The following is a 20,102-nucleotide window of genomic DNA, read 5'->3' as shown; positions in this document are numbered from 1 at the left end:
TAATCTGCCAGTTTATGACCTTCTCTCCTACAGAATTCACTGTCGGTGACAGACGGCTAGTAAATCCGCCCTCAACCGCCGCCATCTCCATGTCCATGATGTAATGTTCACCTCCTCTACACCCACCACAAACATCCCTGTCCTTCTCCATCATGACCTCCAGAGACCAGGTACCTACTTGATGCTTATGCAGTAAACGCGGAGGAGGTAGAGCTGTAGGTTGTTTCTAAGGCAACTGCATGGTCATTTGGCTTTAGAATAAAGACATCCTCTTGTAACTTTACTCTTGAGCAAAATTGCAACTGTAGATATCCTTAATGGCATTTCAAAGTGTTGAAGTTAATGAGAGTGTTTTGCTGTACTACCCAGTGTATTTGCCCACTGATATCTTACTGCTTGCCATGTCGGAAAAGAATTGTTTCTTCTCCAAACAGATCGTCAAGGTTTTGACACTGTTGGATTTCGCCTTTGTTCAGCAATGTCTGACACACAAAACATTCTGCAGCCATTGCATTCTTTACAGAATCCTTTAATCCACTGTGAGAAAGAGAATGTAATCGTGTGGATTCCTGCTCTGATATCATGTACTCGCAACATTTTCTGAACCTCCCTCACATTCTTTATGAATTAAGCAGTTGTTTCCCAGAATATAATGAAGGAATAACATGCTTGGGAGTAAAATAAAGGCCTTCTGCTGTAGTCAAGTATGATCCTATTGGCTTTTTGGAATTGCACAGTAAGAGGGGACAAAGTTATGAATGATAACTGTTATTTAATGATGTCAAGTTAAATTGGACTGTGGTGACCGATTAAGTAGTAGTGTAATACAAAGTACTTTCCATGTAGATGTAGTATATGAATGAAATACATGAAGTACTTTCTGTTTTTGTTTGTTTCGAAGGCTTTGATGTCTTAATAAATTCTGAGAGAGAAAAAATAAATGAGTCATGTTGTAGGAGATCTGAGCCCACTCAGTGGGTGAACTTGTTTGGCTTACACATTAAAAGCTGAACACATAGATAAAATTCAAAAGTTTGAAATGAACATCCTCCATGTGTGTTTCTTATATAACCATCCACATATTCCCTGTACAGCACCTTATTATCAGACTCTGGAGACTGATTTTGCCAGCTTTCCCATAAATAAAAACTGGATTTTAGGGCTTGAACAATATTTTTATCAACCCTCTCATTTCCTTATGATTTCAGAGATAGCTAATAGGCTTTAGGGGGAGAGTGGGGTAAAATGTGCCCCTTTTTTTTTTCTTTTTTTTTTTTTTACTTATGTGGTCCTCAAGATAGGGGAAAAGTAGTACAATATCTAAAGTAATTTCCTATCATTTTAAATGATCAGAATACATCTATGACATAGGGTTCTAAAAATATGGCTTCTTATAAAAATAAAAAAATTTACTCCAGTTTAGGGGTAAGTTGCGACAGTGTGTAAACTGACCATAACTGAATCTGAATCAAACCCATGTGAAACTAAAGAAAATGTACCTCTTTTAAAAACTAATTTAATAATAAAATTTCCTTTTACACATAATCATTTCTTCTTCTTTTTTTAAAGCTAACTTAAACAACATAAAACCCACCAAAATAAGTTGAAATTTCGATATCTTTAATTGTTTGGATTTCTGAAACAATAGGTTGAACACCAAAGTTGTAACCTTCCCAAAAACAGACTAAACAGAGAGTTTGCTGAGTAAAATTAAATAAAAACTAAATTAGAATGAATTAATACATTTCACTGCCAAGATACAGGGGTGGGTCAACTTACCCACTGGCTCATCTTACCCCACTCTCCCCTATGCGGTAGGACTATGTTTGTGTGACAGGAAAATGTTACAGGACCAACAAACGACGCTGATCCAGAATGATATACTCAAACTCATAAAGAGGGATATTTGTTCACTCAGTAATGATTTTTAACCTGTTCTATCCACAAGTGAATCTTTTTATTTTATAAAAGTAAAAAAACAAAAAACAAAAAAAAAAAACAGTTTAGACCAAGATACATGTATCTGATAATTATAGGAGAAGTGCCATTTTTCACTTTCATTTTGGTTCAGTTTCCAAGGCAAGGGAAATCTATAAAATAGGCTACTGCATAAAATATAACATCTATAGACATTTTAAGTTCATTTTGATATTTAGCCATAGCCTATGTTGTTTATTTGTTTGAGTGAGACAAACCATCCAAGGCTACCACAAAACCCAATTTATTAAATCTTTTGCTAATATTTGATGTTTGTGCCGGTGTTTTCTAACTAAAACAATTTGCTTAGAAGATGATGTCATTACTGTTTTTTTTAGAGATTTTTACAAAAGACAGTAAAGTAACTTAGTGACTTATTTAAATAGGCCTATAAGATGCTGCCCTCACATGCTCTCGGAATTATCGTAAATTTCCTACGAGTTTCCGAGGTAAAAATTGAACGCCCTCCAGTTTCGAAACTTGAATGCGATGGGCTCGTAACCACGACTTATCAAATTTCCGATAGCACGTGAAGGAAGTATAAATGTATAAAAATTCCCTCGAATCATCCCACTTGTTTGTCATGAAACTGAAATCAAATGTTACAGTGTCGTATTTTGAACTAGAGTGAACAGTTATGGACAAAGGGTGCTTAAAAAGTCAGTCACATTTTCACCAGTCTTTCATTAGTGTTTGAAAGTGGTAAATATGACTGAAAACAGCCTAAATTAAATAATCGAGTCACTCATCTGCCCTGTCTTTAACACCCGGCAGGCGGAGCAACGAGCGCGAGCCCATGAGATGAACCGTTAACCCACGGGTAGGGGGTGCGCGCGCAGAGAATCTGTAGTCACTCACACCTCACTGGCTCGCGCTCACCAGCCGTGTTATTATAGCGGGGCATCTGACGGACTAGCCGACAGAGAGGCGCGAAGTGAACCTGCAGGAGCTGCTCGCCACGGGGGACCATGGTCATCATGAATCGCTCGCCGGATAGCAGGACTTGAGACCTGCGGTTTATCTGCAATCTCCGAGATTGTCCCTCATAGTACACCTAGAATTTCCTCCACTTCCATCATCTGGAATTGCTTTAACACTAGAACTAATCATGCTGTGGAAAACGGGACTGATAATTCTGTGCTGGGGCTTGACGTCCGGGGAACTCCAGAACGGGCAGCCCGGCACTCCTGCTGCTCCGGCGCGGAGAACTTTGGATTTCGGCTTCGTCCCCTCCGGAGTTTATGAGACCGTCGCCTATTACGAGCCTGGGGCCATTGGGATTTTATTTAACATGATGCACGCTTTCCTCTTTGTAGTTCAGCCTAACCCGTTTCCTGAAGGTGAGCTCAATCCTGTGATTTTCTTGAACTTCTGGAAACCATAAGGAACATCAATTTGATGTTTCCCTCCCTTAATTATTAATTTGAATCAGGTTATTAATATAGGCTACCCCATTGGTTGCTGTTTCTTCAACAGCATCTTCCATATCACCATAGGTAGGTGTTTCAGGTGTGATGGCTCCATGGTGAATAAGATGGTGTGAGGAGTTCAGTGTGGCTGGTCTGGCATATTCTCCACCCCCACTGTGCTCGTCATTACATTGAGATTAAGATTGTGACCCTGTGAGTCACTGTCCTAATGAGCTAAAAGGCTAATCTGGAATGCCATATGTTGCTGTGCTTTTATTTTTCCAGCATGACACAGGTGGATATAACCCGGTTCCTGGAGGGACCCCAAAACATACACACCTATATCAGATCTTGGAGAACTTTACTAAAGAGCTCATTAGCTGCATCAGGTGCTTGATAAGGTAGACATCCAAAATGTGTACTATTGGTCATCCTACAGAATCAGGATTGGAAAAGGTGCTTGGTGGCTTCTGTTGTTGATTATACTAGCCCAGAGGTCTTCAACCCTGCTCCTGGGGACCCACTATCCTGCAAACTTTATTTCCACCTGCCGTGTTTGATTAGGGTTGGAACTAAACTCTGCAGGACAGTGGGTCCCCAGGAGCAGGGTTGAAGACCTCTGGGCTAGTATAATCAACAATAGAAGCCACCTTGCACCTACACTTTTAAAAATAAAAGTGATGTCATAGAAGAACTATAGAAGATGCCTTTTTTTTCTCAGTATTAAGAATGTTTAATCAGAAGAATCATTTCCCACTATAAAGAACATTTTATCCAACTGAAAGATTCCATGAATGTTAAAGGGTTAATTCTCCTAAAAATGAAATTTCTGTCATTATTTACTTACCCACATGTCGTCCCAAAGCCGTAAGACCTTCAAATTAAGATATTTTTGATGAAATCTGAGGGTTTCTGATTTTTCTTTGCACCTTTTGAGGTTCAGAAAGGTAGTAAATACGTTGTTAAAATAGTCCATGTGACTACAGTGATTCAGCCTTAAGGCAGTGTGTCCACCAGAGCGTTTTTTCCAGCTGCTAGCGTACTTTTTCAATTGTTTTCAATGGGAGCGCCATTTTTTAAATGCCAGGAGCGCAAAGAGGCGCTGAGCGTCTTTTTCACGCTTAAGCGCTGAGAGCTCGGCGTTTTTTACTGGTCGCCTCGAGTTGAAGAACGTTCAACTTTGAGTAAAATGCAGCGCTCATCACTGTCACTTTTTAGCCAGCCGTCCAATCAGAGTGGGGGAGGGGCGGGACAAATACTACACCGGCCAACCGTCACAACATTCTTGCTGTACAACAACATCAACAAACATAGAACGGAACAAAATGGATGAGAAATTAATATTGCTGGTCTCTGAAAATACATAGCAAAGTAATTTCACATTGTGTCAACATTTTAAGTCTGAAACAAATTACCTGCAAAATCAGTTATAAGTAACAGTGCCGCGGATATTCCGTATCATAGCAACAAAGCGTCTCAACGGAAAAAAACGCTGCGCTGCAGAAGCGCTCTCAAGCGCTCACAGACGGGCGTATTAAGCAGAGCGCCTAGCTGAAAACGCTCTGGTGGACACACGGCCTAATGCTATGAAGCGACGAGAATACTTTTTTGTGCACAAAAACAAAACAAAAATAACGACTATATTCAACAATTTCTTCTCTTCGCTGTCAATCTCCTACGCTGTTGATGTAGTGAACGAAGTGCAGCGCTTCCGTGTTTACGTCCGAACGCCTGCTCAGTATTGGCCGACGCTGTACATGTGAGCACGACGCATGCGTGTGATGCTGACGCAGGAGCCGGCCAATACCGCGACGGTGTTCTGACATAAACACGGAAGTGCTGCAATGTGTGTACAACGTCAACCGCATAGGAGACTGACAGGGAAGAGAAGAAATTTTTGAATTAAGGCTACGTCCACACAAAGCCGGAGCTTACCCTAAACCAATATTTTTTTTTCCTCGTCTTAAAAAATATCTGCGTCCACACGAAACCACTGAAACGACTCAAAACGATGTAGTATACATGCCAGACCATTACGTGGCGCTGTAATTCTGCCGCAGAAATGCATTTAAAGCAGCGAAGAAGACTTGGAGCATGCGCATAAACCTTGCGCGCTGAATACAAACTTTAGCAAAGCTTAGAAATAACACTTTATTTTGGTTCAGTAGCTTCTGCAGCATGAATGCAAGCATGTAGAGTCTGCTATTGCTGTTGTTGGTGCTGTTTTGTGGTGTTAGCGTGTCTGACTAGGGGTCGACACATGGGGTGATGACATCATCGTTTCAGAAAATATACGGATTGCCCCGTCCACACGACAACGCCAAGCCGGCGTTTTCAAATTTTTCCACTCTGGGACCCGGTTTCAAAAAATACCGGTTTCACCTTTCGAAAACGCCGGATCCGTGTGGACGAAACGCCTATCGATAAAAAATTTGTGCGGTTTCACTGAAACGCGTCTCCGTGTGGACGGGGCCTAAGTCACACAAAAAGGATTCTCGTCGCTTCATAACATTAAGGTAGTCTATTTTAACAATGTTTTTACTGCCTTTCTGGGCCTCAAAAGGTTCAATGTCGTTGCTGCCTATGTGTGGTTCGGAAAACCCTTGGATATCTTTATTTGTGTTCTGAAGATGAACGAAGGTGTGAGTAATTAATTACAGAAATTTCATTTTTGGGTGAACTAACCCTTTAATAGTTCATCATAAACCATAGATGCCAATAAAGAACCTTTATTTTTTATAAGAGTGTATAGATCTTGCATAATATTGCAAGGAATTTACTTGTCATGTTATGCATTCTGCTCTGCAATTCACTCAATTGTACACTTATATTTCCAAGGTTATAAATCCTTCTTTTTCTTGTTCATGTCTCATCTGGTAGAGACGACTCCCTCTAGCAGTGGGTCTAAATCATCCGTGCATCTGTCTTCTGAACGCATGTAGCACTGATGGCGTTTTGTTTTCATTTCTCCCTTTTCCTCCTTCATTCTCAAATAAAAATAGCCACAGCTGTAGCCTTTCGGCAAATTAATTAGAATGATAAAAGCTCTATGACAGGCCTCCAAGTATATGATAATACAGCCCACTGCATTTGATTTGCAGGAAAGAGAAAGCCGTACAGCTGTGACAGTCTCGTCACAAATCAGATTGATTTGTTCTCTGTGACCACATATGTTTGTGCAAGTCTTGGAAGTCATTTCTTAGCGTGGATTTTCAGGGTGTATGCCAAGAACTGATTTAAGAAGCCTGGTCACGTCACACCTAGACAGACATGCTCAAATCCTTTGATCCTTAAATCTGAATGGACTTTGACAAGTGAAAGTAAGGACACTGGTGTGTGTGATGGTAACCCCGTCTCCTTCAAAAGAAACCGTGTCTTTAGACCTAACTACTTGTAAGATCAAAGTGCGCTGGGGGACGATGGGTCGGTAATGGCCTATTAATTGCTCAGTTTGAAGATCTTGGGTTTCGCAGTGTTATATTGCCAGGAAATATATTAGGGAGCACTTAGGATCTCTTTGTTCTCTGACATTGACCTGGCTGTACTGATTGCCACCATTGGTCTATCTCTCTCTGTTCCCTGAGCCTTGGGCTGTAACTAATTTTGCTCCTCAAAGCAAATTTTTGTCTTTTAAAATGAAGTGTCCAATTTCAACAGCACTAGTGTAGTGTCACCAAACTGAAAAAATGAGGGTTTCTATACAAGTTTTTTGAGCATTTCCCTCATCTGCCACTGTTCGTGTAAGTTTGGAGTCAGTAAGATTTCATTTTCCTTTTTTTAAAAGAAATATTTTTATTCAGCAAGGATCAAAACTGACAGTAAAGACATTTATAATGTTCACAAAAATCCATTTCAAGTTATTCATCAAAGAATCCTTAAAAAGTGTATCACGGTTTCCACAAAAATATTCAGCAGCAACTGCTTTCAACATTGATATTAATAACAAATGGTTCTTGAGCACCAAATCAGCATATGAGAATGATTTCTGAAGGATCATGTGACACTGAAGACTGGAGTAAATGATGCTAAAAAATTCAGCTTTGCATCGCAGGAATTAATTACATTTTTAAAATCTATTAAAATAGAAAACCGTTATTTTAGATTTTAATAATATTTCACAAATACCGCCTTAATAAGCATAAGAGACATTTTTCCAAAAACTTTAAAAAATCTTACCAGCCCCAAACTTTTGAAAGGTAGTATAAAGGTAGTAGTCAGTTATGAATTCCATTAGGGGGCTACTGTAATGTGGACGTCCTTAAACTCCATCTCAGATTATATGTCAGAGCCCAAATCTAGCAATCCAGGTGATGAACTGACTCCATCTGAAGTAGACGTATGCTGTGGAGGCAGTTGCCAGGGCAACATAACTGTATTCTAGCGAGTGTGTTTGAGTTTCTCCCTTTGGCCTACATATGTCTGAATGCTGTAGTGTTAAACAAGGTGTGACTAGCCAGTGCTTTCTGAGAGAAGTGCAATGCTTTAGATTCGATCTTAACAGATCATTGTTTAAGTACAGGCCAACCAAAATTATATTAAACAGTTTTTCATGCCAGGAAGTAGGCAAATGTGCCTGTACCAGGGTTAATATCATTAAATAATTCTGAAACCATAAAAAAATAATAGTAATTTCAGCTAGTTGCCAAGGCAGCATTTCTTGTTTTAGTTTAGTTTAAGTTGAAGTATTAAAATGACTAAAACTTAATAAAAAAAAAAAAAACGTATGCTTAGGGTGTTTACACAACAGCAACGTACAACAGAAGTTTTTCATTTGCTTTTTGGCATACAGATGACAACATTGTCAAAACAATCCCTGTTCACATGTATCCGCAAAAACAATTAAAAATGCTGTATTATGCTGCCAGACCAGTAGTTGGCGATGTTACTTTGTAAAGAAACACTCTGCGCCTACAGACTGAACATGTAATAGAGTGCCCCAGGGATGATGCGTTTTTGTAGGCCAACCCGGAAGTTAGCGGCGCACGGGTTCCCTCAGTTGAAAGCCTATGCATTTTTCCCATAGACTTTTGGAAAATCGCAGAAAATAAGCTCTGTGTTTAACAAAGGGTTATGACACTTACACGTTTTGTCTATCAAGATAATCTTTACAAGTGAACACAACATTTATAGATTTTGAAGCCTAAATAAAGTCGTCAGATATAAAAGGCTAACAGTAGGCTATAAACGGACTACAGCACACCATGGTCGCGGATCAACGTCGTCAACACCAAGCTTCCTCAAACTTTATTTAGAAAACAACGTTATTTACAAACATGCTCGCTGATTATGATCTGCGCTGTTATTAATACTTATCCACTTTTTCATGCGAAATGTTGTCCAAATGTCCCGTTTTTAATGATGACGTCTAAAGTCCCCGCCAAAGGAAGTAGTCCCTTTTAGCAATTTGTTAGCAACCGCCGATTTTTAAGACACAGTAAAAGTTTAAAAAATCACAAGTGGGTTATAACTGGTGTGTTTTATGTCATAAATCAAAGCGTTAAAGTATTTAGAGGCTTTGTTAACCACAGACCTTATTTCAGGCGATTTAGCAAAAACCCATTCAAAAAACCCATAGACTTGACGGCGTTGGAACCGGAAGTCCTAAAATGCTAACTCGCTTCTGGGTTTTGCCTACAAAAACGCGTCATCCCTGGGGCACTCTATATGCTTGCACGTGACACCACCATTTTCTCAAATTCACATTTTTGTAGCTTACGTGGAGTTAATAATGGTATAGTTTTCAAAAGCTTGCATTTTCAGGCCCCAAAACGGCGCTTTCGTGTAAATGAAAGGCCAAAACGTATAAAAAGGTATCTGTTTTTAGTTGAAAACGGTGTCAAGTAAACGGCCCCCAAATGACAAAACAAAAAAAGTTTAACAAAATTTAAATGCAAAAATAAAATATCAAATTAAAATCTAATTCAAATCAAAATATTAACAATAATAATATATAATTGATGCTTAAATAGCATTGGTTTGTACAGAGATTATGTTGTGTTACATCGTTTAACAATGTAAGTGTAATTTCATACATCCGATTTTTAAAAAGATCACAAAATATCAGTTTAATATCCATGCCTGCCACATTGAAGGTTCAGATCCAGCTGAAGGATGAAGCACAAGCGTTGATCGCAGATGGCCGCCAGCTTGCTCTGTTCCCCCTTGCTCCTTCTCTAGAGGCAGCTACGCCACAAACACTGAGGCTGAGGGAAATTAAATTGAACTTTTTCCTCTCTATTTCTCCCCTTCCCTCTTTCCATATCCCAGTTATCTCACTCTGCTTGACCTCCATTCTTTCTCCTCCTTGCCAAGCCCTCCCATACATATTCATGTTCAAAACTCCTCAAAGGAGACATATTTAAAGGCTGTTGCTGTTATTTTTAGAGGTGGCATAAAAAAGCCAATAGACAGTCATTACTTATATAATATATTCTGTTCTGATGCTAGTGACTTGGACATAAATCCAAATGAATGGAATGTTTAATTCAAAATAGAATAGAATAAAGAAACCTTAGAAATCTTCAAAATAAGCTGTTGTTATAAATCCTTACATTAAAATTGATGTGGCTATGTGTCAGACTATGATTGTTATTTTATGAGAAGCTGTGTAAACACTCCACACACTTGAATGTAGTGAGCATTACTGATGTTTGAGGAGGAAGTTAGAGATGTTGGGAGCGTGTGATTTGTCATACTGTAGTGCTCACGTGTTCTCGTGACTCCAGCATGACTGTGATGCTCCAGGGACTGGCACATGTCACTAGATTTCTTGGGGCCTCTTCAACCCAACATAAGGCCCATGAGCTCCAGTAAATCCAACTGTCAGAATTCTCAAAATGAGCTGGCATCCTAATAATATTGTAAAAAATATTCTTAATAAAACACCTTATTTTTGATTTCCAGTAACATGCATGATAATTTTGTGCTGAGTATTGGCTGTTTCCTGAAGTGTTGTGGGTTTATCAGTTGCATGTTTGCTTATCACTCGATATTAGTAGTTTTATTAATAATTTAATAATACTATTAAATACATTCCTGTAGCTCAAGCAGTAGAGCATGGCGCTAGCAACGCTATAGGTCAAGGGTTCGATTCCCAGGGAATGCTTGAACGGATAAAGTGTATACCTTGAATAAGTCGCTTTTTTAAAAAAAATCCAAAAAGCGACTTGTTCAAGGTATACACTTTATCCGTTCAAGCATTCCCTGGGAATCTAACCCTTGACCTACAGTGTTGCTAGTGCTATGCTGTACTGCTTAAGCTACAGGAATGCATTTAATAGTATTATTAAATTATTAATAAAACTACTAATATCGAGTGATAAGCAAACATGCAACTGATAAACATGCAATAACATGCATACATGCAACATGCAACATGCAACTGATAAACCCATTTAATAGTATTATTAAATTATTAATAAAACCACTAATATCAAGTGATAACCAATGTGCAACTTATAGTTTGTTTACGAAAATGAAAGTTGTGAATTAAAAAAAAAAAAAAAAAAAAATAGATTTTCAGGAATTTTAATAGAAATTAGGTATATCAAGTGTCAAATAAAATGTAAATTTGCTTTGATGAAGTTAATGTTATTAGTAATTGTGTAATAAAAATTAGGGCTATCTATTTAACACGTTAATTTGGCTCAATCAACTTTTAGCAGTATCACACGAGCACAAGTTTTTTCCTGAATGTCTGATTGCAAATGTGATGTTGATTTTATGTTGTGCTTCTCCAAGCAACACACTGGTGTTTCATTATTGAACGAATGGTTTTTAACGAATCGAGTGAGCCCTTGATTCAGTGACCCATTCATAAAGACATTCACTTGCTTAAGGACGTCCGACCTTGAGGGACTGAACAGAAGAAATTAGGGCTTCACAATTAATCGAATTTCTAATCGTTATTATGAATACGGATGCCACGATTTTTGTAGTCGTTCAAAGGCACGATTACAAGGAAAGATATCCACTTACATTATTCTGCGTGTTTAAGAGGTGTGTTTTGAGCATGTTACGTTGTGAGAGACGAATCACGACTACTTCAAAATGTAAAAGGTCTAACCTACCACAAAAGGAGCTACCAGTGACGTAGGTGTACGCTGATATGTATTTCTGCTAAGCTATCGACATTGGGCATCAACCAACCACATGGCAAAAGCTAATACTTTTTCATATACTGTCTACTTTCTTTGTATAACAGTTCTATCTAATAATGTATTAGACAGGACTGTTAAACAGATCGTAAACTAATGAAGACGGAGAATGTGAGCACTGTGTGCTCAGGATCTGTCTGACCCTGGACTGTTCTCAGCACCATCAAAATAAAAGTAACAACAACAAGCGCAGTTTACGTCACTTCAGTCCCTAGGGGAACATTAGTTTTTGGGGAACCACACTGGTGACTAGTTCCTATTTCTAAGTTCCAAGAACAACCCAATGCAAAAGCCCCTATTATTATACCATGCACTTGTTGACTTTTTATTATTATTTAAAGAAGAAATCAAACCAATGTATAATGAGGTTTAATGCTATAGAAAAACAATAAAAAAATTCAGGAAGAGTGTTTTTTATTTTTATACCAAAATATGGCATGCAGTTGCTTCAAACAGTGGTATAAAGCTATTCAATTCATCATTCAGTGTAAATTGTGATAATCGTAATTAATAATCACAATTACAATTTCAAGGGAATAATCGACAATTATTATTTTTGTTATAATCATGCAGCCCTAGAAGAAATTATCCAGAGAAGATTTCCACGTCAAAGAAAAAGAAGGTGGAGCCTCAGAGCGCACTTACCTTTTATGTAATTATCACGGACCAATGGTAGTTCGAAGGTGTTTACCAGCCAGAGCAAACTTTTCTGGGAAGTTCACTTTGGCAAGCTGTTTCAAACTCCCTAAACAAACTTCATTTTGGCCTGATTTGATTTTGAAATGACATCACACCAGTTTGTTCTTCGATTTCACTTGAAGTATACCAGGGCCTTAAGACAGCGACTTGCCACCACCTTCTGGCAGTTAGTTTCATAATGTGTCATTTCATTTTTCACTCATATTTATGCATTAAACAGTCTGTGTAAATATACCCAAATGCCGCTTTATATGCAGCTTCTGAAAGTTGTGTAAAATGTTGTATTAAAATATTTACTTCTAAAACTACATTTTGTAATGTCTATTCAATCTTTTTTTCATCTAACACAATAATGACTTTAAAAGATCTTTTGAGGGATAATTTCTTATTTGCGATTAAAGGGTTAGTTCACCCAAAAATGAAAATTCTGTCATTTATTACTCACCCTCATGCCGTTCCACACCCGTAAGACCTTCGTTAATCTTCAGAACACAAATTAAGATATTTTAGTTGAAATCCGATGGCTCCGTGAGGCCTCCATAGGGAGCAATGGACACTTTCTCTCTCAAGATCCATAAAGGTACTAAAAACATATTTAAATCAGTTCATGTGAGTACAGTGGTTCAATATTAATATTATAAAGCGACGAGAATATTTTTGGAATGCCAAAAAAACAAAATAACGACTTATTTAGTGATGGCCGATTTCAAAACACTGCTTCATGAAGCATCGGAGCATAAATGAATCAGTGTATCGAATCATGATTCAGATCACGTGTCAAACTGCCAACGGCTGAAATCACGTGACTTTGGCGCTCCGAACAGCAGATTCGACACACTGATTCATTTGTGCTCCGATGCTTCCTGAAGCAGTTTTTTGAAATCGGCCATCACTAAATAAGTCATTATTTATTTTTTTTTTTGGCGCTCCAAAAATATTCTCATCGCTTTATAATATTAATATTGAACCACTGTACTCACATGAACCGATTTAAATATGTTTTTAGTACCTTTATGGATATTGAGAGAGGAAATGTCATTGCTCCCTATGAAGGCCTCACTGAGCCATCGGATTTCAACTAAAATATCTTAATTTGTGTTCTGAAGATTAACGAAGGTCTTACGGGTGTGGAACGGCATGAGGGTGAGTAATAAATGACAGAATTTTAATTTTTGGGTGAACTAACCCTTTAATTAATGGGCACACCATGTAATTAATTTGATTAAAAATTTCAATGGCTTGACAGCCCTAATAAAAAAAAAAATTCATTGTCATCACCCAAGCAGTAACCAGCTTTAATACCTAAAAAAAAAAGTGAAACTAGGCAATTTTAGCAAAGCCCTTTACAATAAATTAAAATGCACAGAACTAATGAAGTGATCTCCACACACTCAAAGCGCACACACAGAGAGCCACGTTTACAGACTCCTTGCGCTTGAACGGACAAATACACAGAAAAAGATCTCAAAATACCCATCTCGGCAAGCATTCTTGTAAACGGTCCGTTTTGTCACTAGTGAGCATAAACAATTGAGAAAGAAATCAGACAACTTTGGTTGATCCTGGAACATAATTCTGTCCAAAAACAGTCCTAAACCTATCCCTACCACTAACCCTTACCTATAACTTATCCCTAAAATCAGAGGGAATTTATAGGTGAATATCAATGGTGTAGAATCCCTTAACCCTTGTTGTAAGCCTAAACTTGACATTAACTGTAAACCTATCCCTCTAATCTGATTAACTGATTGAAATGTTGTTCCAGGATGTTGATCCAGGAACATGTTCTACTTGGTGAAATCACGTTCACCGGGAATCAGTATATTGGATCTTTGCATTAGCTCTTAAAGTGACAGGCAGCAATAATAAACCTGCTGCCATCAGTGTCATTAATTATCGAACAATAAAACACAGCTTTAACAAAGATTAATTACATTTAATTTATACAGTGAACAATATGCAGTTATTTTACATTTAATTATTACAGGTCCAAGTACCTTGCTTTATTTGTAACTTCTATTGTATTTATTTATGCTTGTAATTTGTATATTTTTTTTCTTATTTTATTAGTGACTGTTCACTTTTTAGTTTTTAGTTGGGCTAGTAGTTGTTGCTGTGATATCATACTTAAATAGCCTAATAAATGGAAAGCAAAGTTATATTTGTCTCCTCTAAATTATCCAATGTGACTCAAAAATCATAATATAATCTGAAACTTCAGTTTTGTGATCCGTTGCACCACTAATAAATGTAAAAGAATTGTTTTGTAATTCTCATGATGAATATTCATTTCAGTACATTGTTTTGATGCCTAAATTCACTTTTTTAGAAGCATTTAAAAGTTAATCCTGTCATTTATCAGTTAACAGCCATAACATGAAAATAATTATCAGCATATTGGTATCAGCCAAAATGTTATACATCAATACATTGCCAATTTATCATTTTCATAAGCAGTCACCACAAATGATTTAAAAAAAAAAAAATTAAAATGTGAATAGATGAGGATGAATTATGTTTTTTTCCAGTCACATCTTTGATTATGCTTGTTAGTCAGAAAAATAGTTAAATATTAAATATTTTTAAATATATTTTACTAATGCTTCCAGCTACCAACTTATCATTTTACCATGTTTAAACACATTCCACAGACTCTGGCAGATTTTCCCTCAAAATCAGTGCAGAAAATGCAGAGTAAGTATGTAGATTCCGCCTGGACGTGCTCGCAGCTTAAACACTCCGGTCCTGGCTTAGACATTATAAGCATGTCACCACAAAAGGGTTATTTGCAAGCATGAAGTCCCTTATTTGAGAGCTGGGGCCTGCTGCTGATACACTCCTGTCTGGATGTGCCTAAGCACTGCAGGGCTTGTAGCTGCCCTAAATCTTGTCCTCCTGCGCTGTAGTAGATAGACAGCAACACATACACCCGCACACACTCAGTCACCTTTGGTGAGCTTTACCTGAGGTTCTGGTTGGCAGCCAATTCACAAGAACACTTTAAGAGGATTCAAGCTGTTTGTGGCTATTGAACCACACTGAGAGTGTGGCTAGACATCTGTGGTGTGGGAATCTCAAACACTGATTGCATAATGATGACCAGGACTAAGTGGCCATTTGTTAGCTTCTCGACAGATAAATTATGGCTGTCCTAAAGTGACATGACATACAGTACATCTAGCAACCATACTGAACTATATATAGACTATTATAATGGGGAAAATACATTTTATTTTTGTCTAAATTTGGCCCTGCGTTATAACTTATATGTATATTTATTTAATTATTTATTATGCATTTATATTTATTTATTATAAAGATATTTAAATGAGGAAATGCAATTTTAGGTCTTTTCAGTAGACGGTATGGCTCAAACAAACACAAAAGTGATGTTTAAAGGATTAGTTCACTTTCAAATAAAAATGTCCTGATAATTTACTCACCCCCATGTCAAGAAATTAAGGTTTTTGATGAAAACATTCCAGGATTATTCTCCTTATAGTGGACTTCAATTGGCCCCAAACGGTTGAAGGTCAAAATTGAAGTTTCAGTGTAGCTTCAAAGGGCTTTAAACGATACCAGACGAGGAATAAGGGTCTTATCTAGTGAAACGATCGGTCATTTTCTAAATAAAAAAAAAAAAATTATATAAACTAAAAAAAAATTATATAAAATAAAATAATTTATAAACACAAACGATTACCTCGCAAGTGCTTCCGCCAGGTATTCTTCAAAAAGCTTCGGTATTCTTCAAAAAGCTTACGCTGTATGTCCTACACCTTCCCTATTCAATGTACGGAAAAAACGGAACTGGCGCCGTGTTCGTTCCGTAAGTTAAATAGGGAAGGTTTTCATCAAAAACCTTAATTTCTTTTCGACTGAAGAAAGAAGGACATGGACATCTTGGATGACATGGGGGTGAGTAAATTATCAGGAAATTTTTATTTGAAAGTGGACTAATCCTTTAAGGGGCTGTTTACACGATACCATTTTCAATTAAAGGTGCCATCGAATGTTTTTTTACAAGATGTAATATAAGTCTAACGTGTCCCCTGGATGTGTCTGTGAAGTTTCAGCTCAAAATACCCCATAGATTTTTTTTAATTAATTTTTTTAACTGCCTATTTTGGTGCATAATTAGAAATGCGCCGATTCAGGTTGTGGTCCCTTTAAATCGTGCGCTCTCCGCCCCCGGAGCTCACGCTTGCCTTAAACAGTGCATAAACAAAGTTTACACAGCTAATATAACCCTCAAAATGGATCTTTACAAAGTGTTCGTCATGCATACTGCATGCATGCGTCGTATTATGTGAGTATTGTATCTATTTGGATGTTTACATTTGATTCTGAATGAATTGGAGGCTGTGATCCATGGCTAACGGCTAATGCTACACTGTTGGAGAGATTTATAAAGAATGAAGTTGTGTTTATGAATTATACAGACTGCAAGTGTTTAATAATGAAAATAATAACGGCTCTTGTCTCCGTGAATACAGTAAGAAACGATGGTAACTTTAACCACATTTAACAGTATATTAGCAACATGCTAACGAAACATTTAGAAAGACAATTTACAAATATCACAAAAAATATCATGATATTATTGATATTATTGCTCTATCTGCCATTTTTCGCTGTTTTCCTTGCATGCTTACCTAGTCTGATGATTCAGCTGTGCACAGATCCAGACGTCCTGCCCTGGTGTAATGCCTCGATCATGGGCTGGCATATGCAAATATTGGGGTCATACATATTAATGATCCTGACTGTTACGTAACAGTCGGTGTTATGTTGAGATTCGCCTGATCTTCGGAGGTCTTTTAAACAAATGAGATTTATATAAGGAGGAGAAAACAATGGTGTTTGAGACTCACTGTATGTCATTTCCATGTACTGAACTCTTGTTATTTAACTATGCCAAGATAAATTCAATTTTTAATTCTAGGGCACCTTTAAACAGTTTTGGCTATTTACATGACAACGACGTTTTGGTGGCCTGCAAAGCCAACTTTTGAAAACTGGTTTCAAAGTGGAAGTTTTTGAAAATGATACTGTTATTATCTCCGTTTAAACTGCAAAAATGTGAATCTGTGAAAACGGTGACATCATGCACATGCGTATTACGTGTTTAGTCTATCCACCTTATTTTTCAACATGGAAATAAGGTGTTTTCTGTGTGAGACTGTGTGAGACTTCCGGTTAATTAGCTGCTATAGGGTAATAACGGGAAGAATATCAAAGTGCAGTAAACTGTAAAAATAAGGTGGATAGGCATGCGCGTTTAGCGCGAGTACTCTAAAAGAATGCATATGCGTTATTGATGTTTCTTCGTGTTCATCAGAAAGAAGAAAGTCATATACACCTAGGATGGCTTGGGGTAATTTTCATTTGAAAGTGAACTAATCCTTTAATCTCAACATGGGGACAGGAGATCTGTCAAAGTAATGCATTGTTTTACGAGTTAATTGAAAAAAGTAATCCGTTTATGTAACTTAGGTTACTTGTAATGAGTTATCCCCTGAAAAAGGGTTCATAAACGTTAAGTTAATTAAGCATTTATTTACAGACACCATTTGGTTTGATATTGTGTTATCTGTGCAATTAAATTCATACAGTATGTGTGTCTTAGTGTCCAAATATGTTGTGCAACCTCTGCATCTGTGTTGTCTATTAGCGGTGTTTGCGTGTTGGTGGTAAGCCTCTCTGGAGCGCCTCAGTCTGTCTCAGACTGTCATAACTAAACTGCTCATGTTGCTAATGTGACGGTCGCATTTACATTTAAACTCCAGTGAGCGTTTTCCTTCGCTGCCTCATGTTAGCATGGCATTATGGGATGTCAGACAGTGAACCCATCAGGTGTTCTGTTCTGCAGTGTTTTTGAGAGGAAAGTGGGATTGCTGTAGCCTCTGAATGAAATACTTATTTTTAGAAGAGCTGCACACATACACAGTTACTTTCTTTCACCAGCATGTTGTGTGGGTTGGATTTCTCTCTAGAGAAGGAAACAAAGGCTTAAACTGAGAGAGAGTGTAATGAAAGACTGGCAGCGATCCTGAGCTATACGGCCCTCGATTATACAACCACATTTAGCCAAGGCAAGGGGCTATTTATTCTTCCAGAGATACAAATGTCTTTGAAAAGACACTGACCATTCAAAAACACTTTTGTATCATCCAAAATGTTTGTTCAAAACTCCATGAATGATATCTTGAACTCCATGAATAGGGTTGGTCAAATTTTCATATCCTGATAATTGCCAATAGTTTGTTTATCTTTTAAACGGGTTTAAAAGATAAACTTCAGTGTTGTTCTCTTAACAAGTTTAATTTTTGACAAGTTTTGATACTGTCAATGCCTGGTAATCAACCCTATGTATGGACTTAGAAGAGAAAAAATGAAATAATTTTTAAAAAACCTGTTAGAAATCAGAGTTTAGTCAGTACTGTCTATACCTTATTTGATCCCTTATAATAAATGGATGTCATTTTAGGTTGATGTTCCTTTGAGAGTTCTTTGTAAACACCCTCTTTGCATTTGAAATTAGAAATAGTGCTTTTTGCTACAAGCTGTGGGTTTGGGTCAAATATAGTTATGCTCCATCCTTAAATAACAGTCTCTTTTTAAAATGACAGATTTGTAAAGTATTCTGCGCTGTCATGTGCCATTCAAACAGTTAAGGACAGATTGAAACAGTCAGGGACCTCGTTAAAAATAAAGTTCAGCCACTCTTTCCTAATGTTTGGATTTTCAGAAGCATATGTAGAACAGTAGGTACTATATGTAGAAAGTTTGTATTTTCATACATTTCATATTTCATTTCACATTTTTACATGTTTTACTCTTATTGTTGTTCTTTTTTCTAGATTACTTTAGGAATTTAGGAATATCTAATATCAAATATCTATATTTGATAAAAACAATCTGACATGTTTTCTTTTATTCATTGGTATTTAACAAATTTAACTGTCTTTTGCTGCAAAACCAGCCATGTAGATGTGTGCTTTTTTTGCAAAAACCTTTAAGTCCAACTCTTTGCACAACAAGACATAGTCAAACGTCTGTTTCTGTCAGTTTTATAGCAGCAAAAGGAACACTGTTGTGTTTACATGCTGTTCACGAAATCCTGTCATTGCCACTGAATAACAATGGGCAAAATATGATAAAAACTTGCAGCTCGGAAAGCCAGCTTATACAACACACCGTCATTCATCTTGAAATTATATTAGATTCGATTTGCGTCTTCTGATTGTTCTTCTGTGGACTTAGAGGCTTTTGCTGACAAAGGGAAGTGGCATTTAGCTGTTTCTGCTGACGAACAGTTATTTCTGAATGGGCTGATGCTGGGATTTAGCGGATTTGAAGCAAAAGTATTTGACGAACGCATGCATGCTATGTGCGGAGAGCATTCGCTCAATATCATTCTCATTTTTGACTGAGGTGGCATTTAGCAGCTTTTGCATCTGAACTCTTCATTTGTTGATGTGTACATGTGGGCGGTAGGGGTGTAACAATATCGTGTCACAATATATTGCAATACAAAAATGCAACAATATGTATCGTGGATAGTGAAAATGCCAAATGTCTTAGGTTACCAGTAAAAAGTGGCCTGCATTATTTTAAATAGGCCTATATCTAGTCATTGACAGAGTGCAAGCATATTCGTCTAAAATAATTCTGTAATTTTAGTTTCAGAATCATGAATATTTTTATTCTTGTGTCGCCATTCCCCTGTGCTTTGGGTTACCAGCACCAAGTCCAAGCCTATTCAGTTACACCCCCAATGTAATACCAAATTTAAAGGCGGTCTAGCTCATGTTTTGGGTTTCTGGTGTCAATTTTCAGTAATATTTCTTCTTTTAGG

General features: G+C 37.3%; 1 protein-coding gene across 15 annotated transcripts in view; it reads left to right on the top strand.

Annotated features, from left to right (window-relative positions):
* The first annotated feature begins 2,596 nt into the window (after positions 1 to 2,596).
* prom1a (prominin 1a) overlaps positions 2,597 to 20,102 on the top strand; it is a 99,608-nt gene continuing 82,102 nt past the window's right edge. For 3 of the 15 annotated variants that reach the window (XM_048177123.1, XM_048177121.1, XM_048177122.1), the window contains exon 1: positions 2,599 to 3,317. In XM_048177123.1, the coding sequence (XP_048033080.1) occupies positions 3,086 to 3,317 (232 nt within the window). In that variant the 5' untranslated portion in view covers positions 2,599 to 3,085. Of the gene's footprint in view, positions 3,318 to 20,102 lie in introns of all 15 variants that reach the window. The other 12 variants (XR_007182827.1, XM_048177124.1, XM_048177120.1 and 9 more) reach the window with 8 other exon arrangements.

The sequence above is a fragment of the Megalobrama amblycephala genome, linkage group LG23 (assembly GCF_018812025.1).
Source record: "Megalobrama amblycephala isolate DHTTF-2021 linkage group LG23, ASM1881202v1, whole genome shotgun sequence".
Classification (NCBI taxonomy): domain Eukaryota; kingdom Metazoa; phylum Chordata; class Actinopteri; order Cypriniformes; family Xenocyprididae; genus Megalobrama; species Megalobrama amblycephala.
This window is presented reverse-complemented; position numbering and strand designations above follow the sequence as displayed.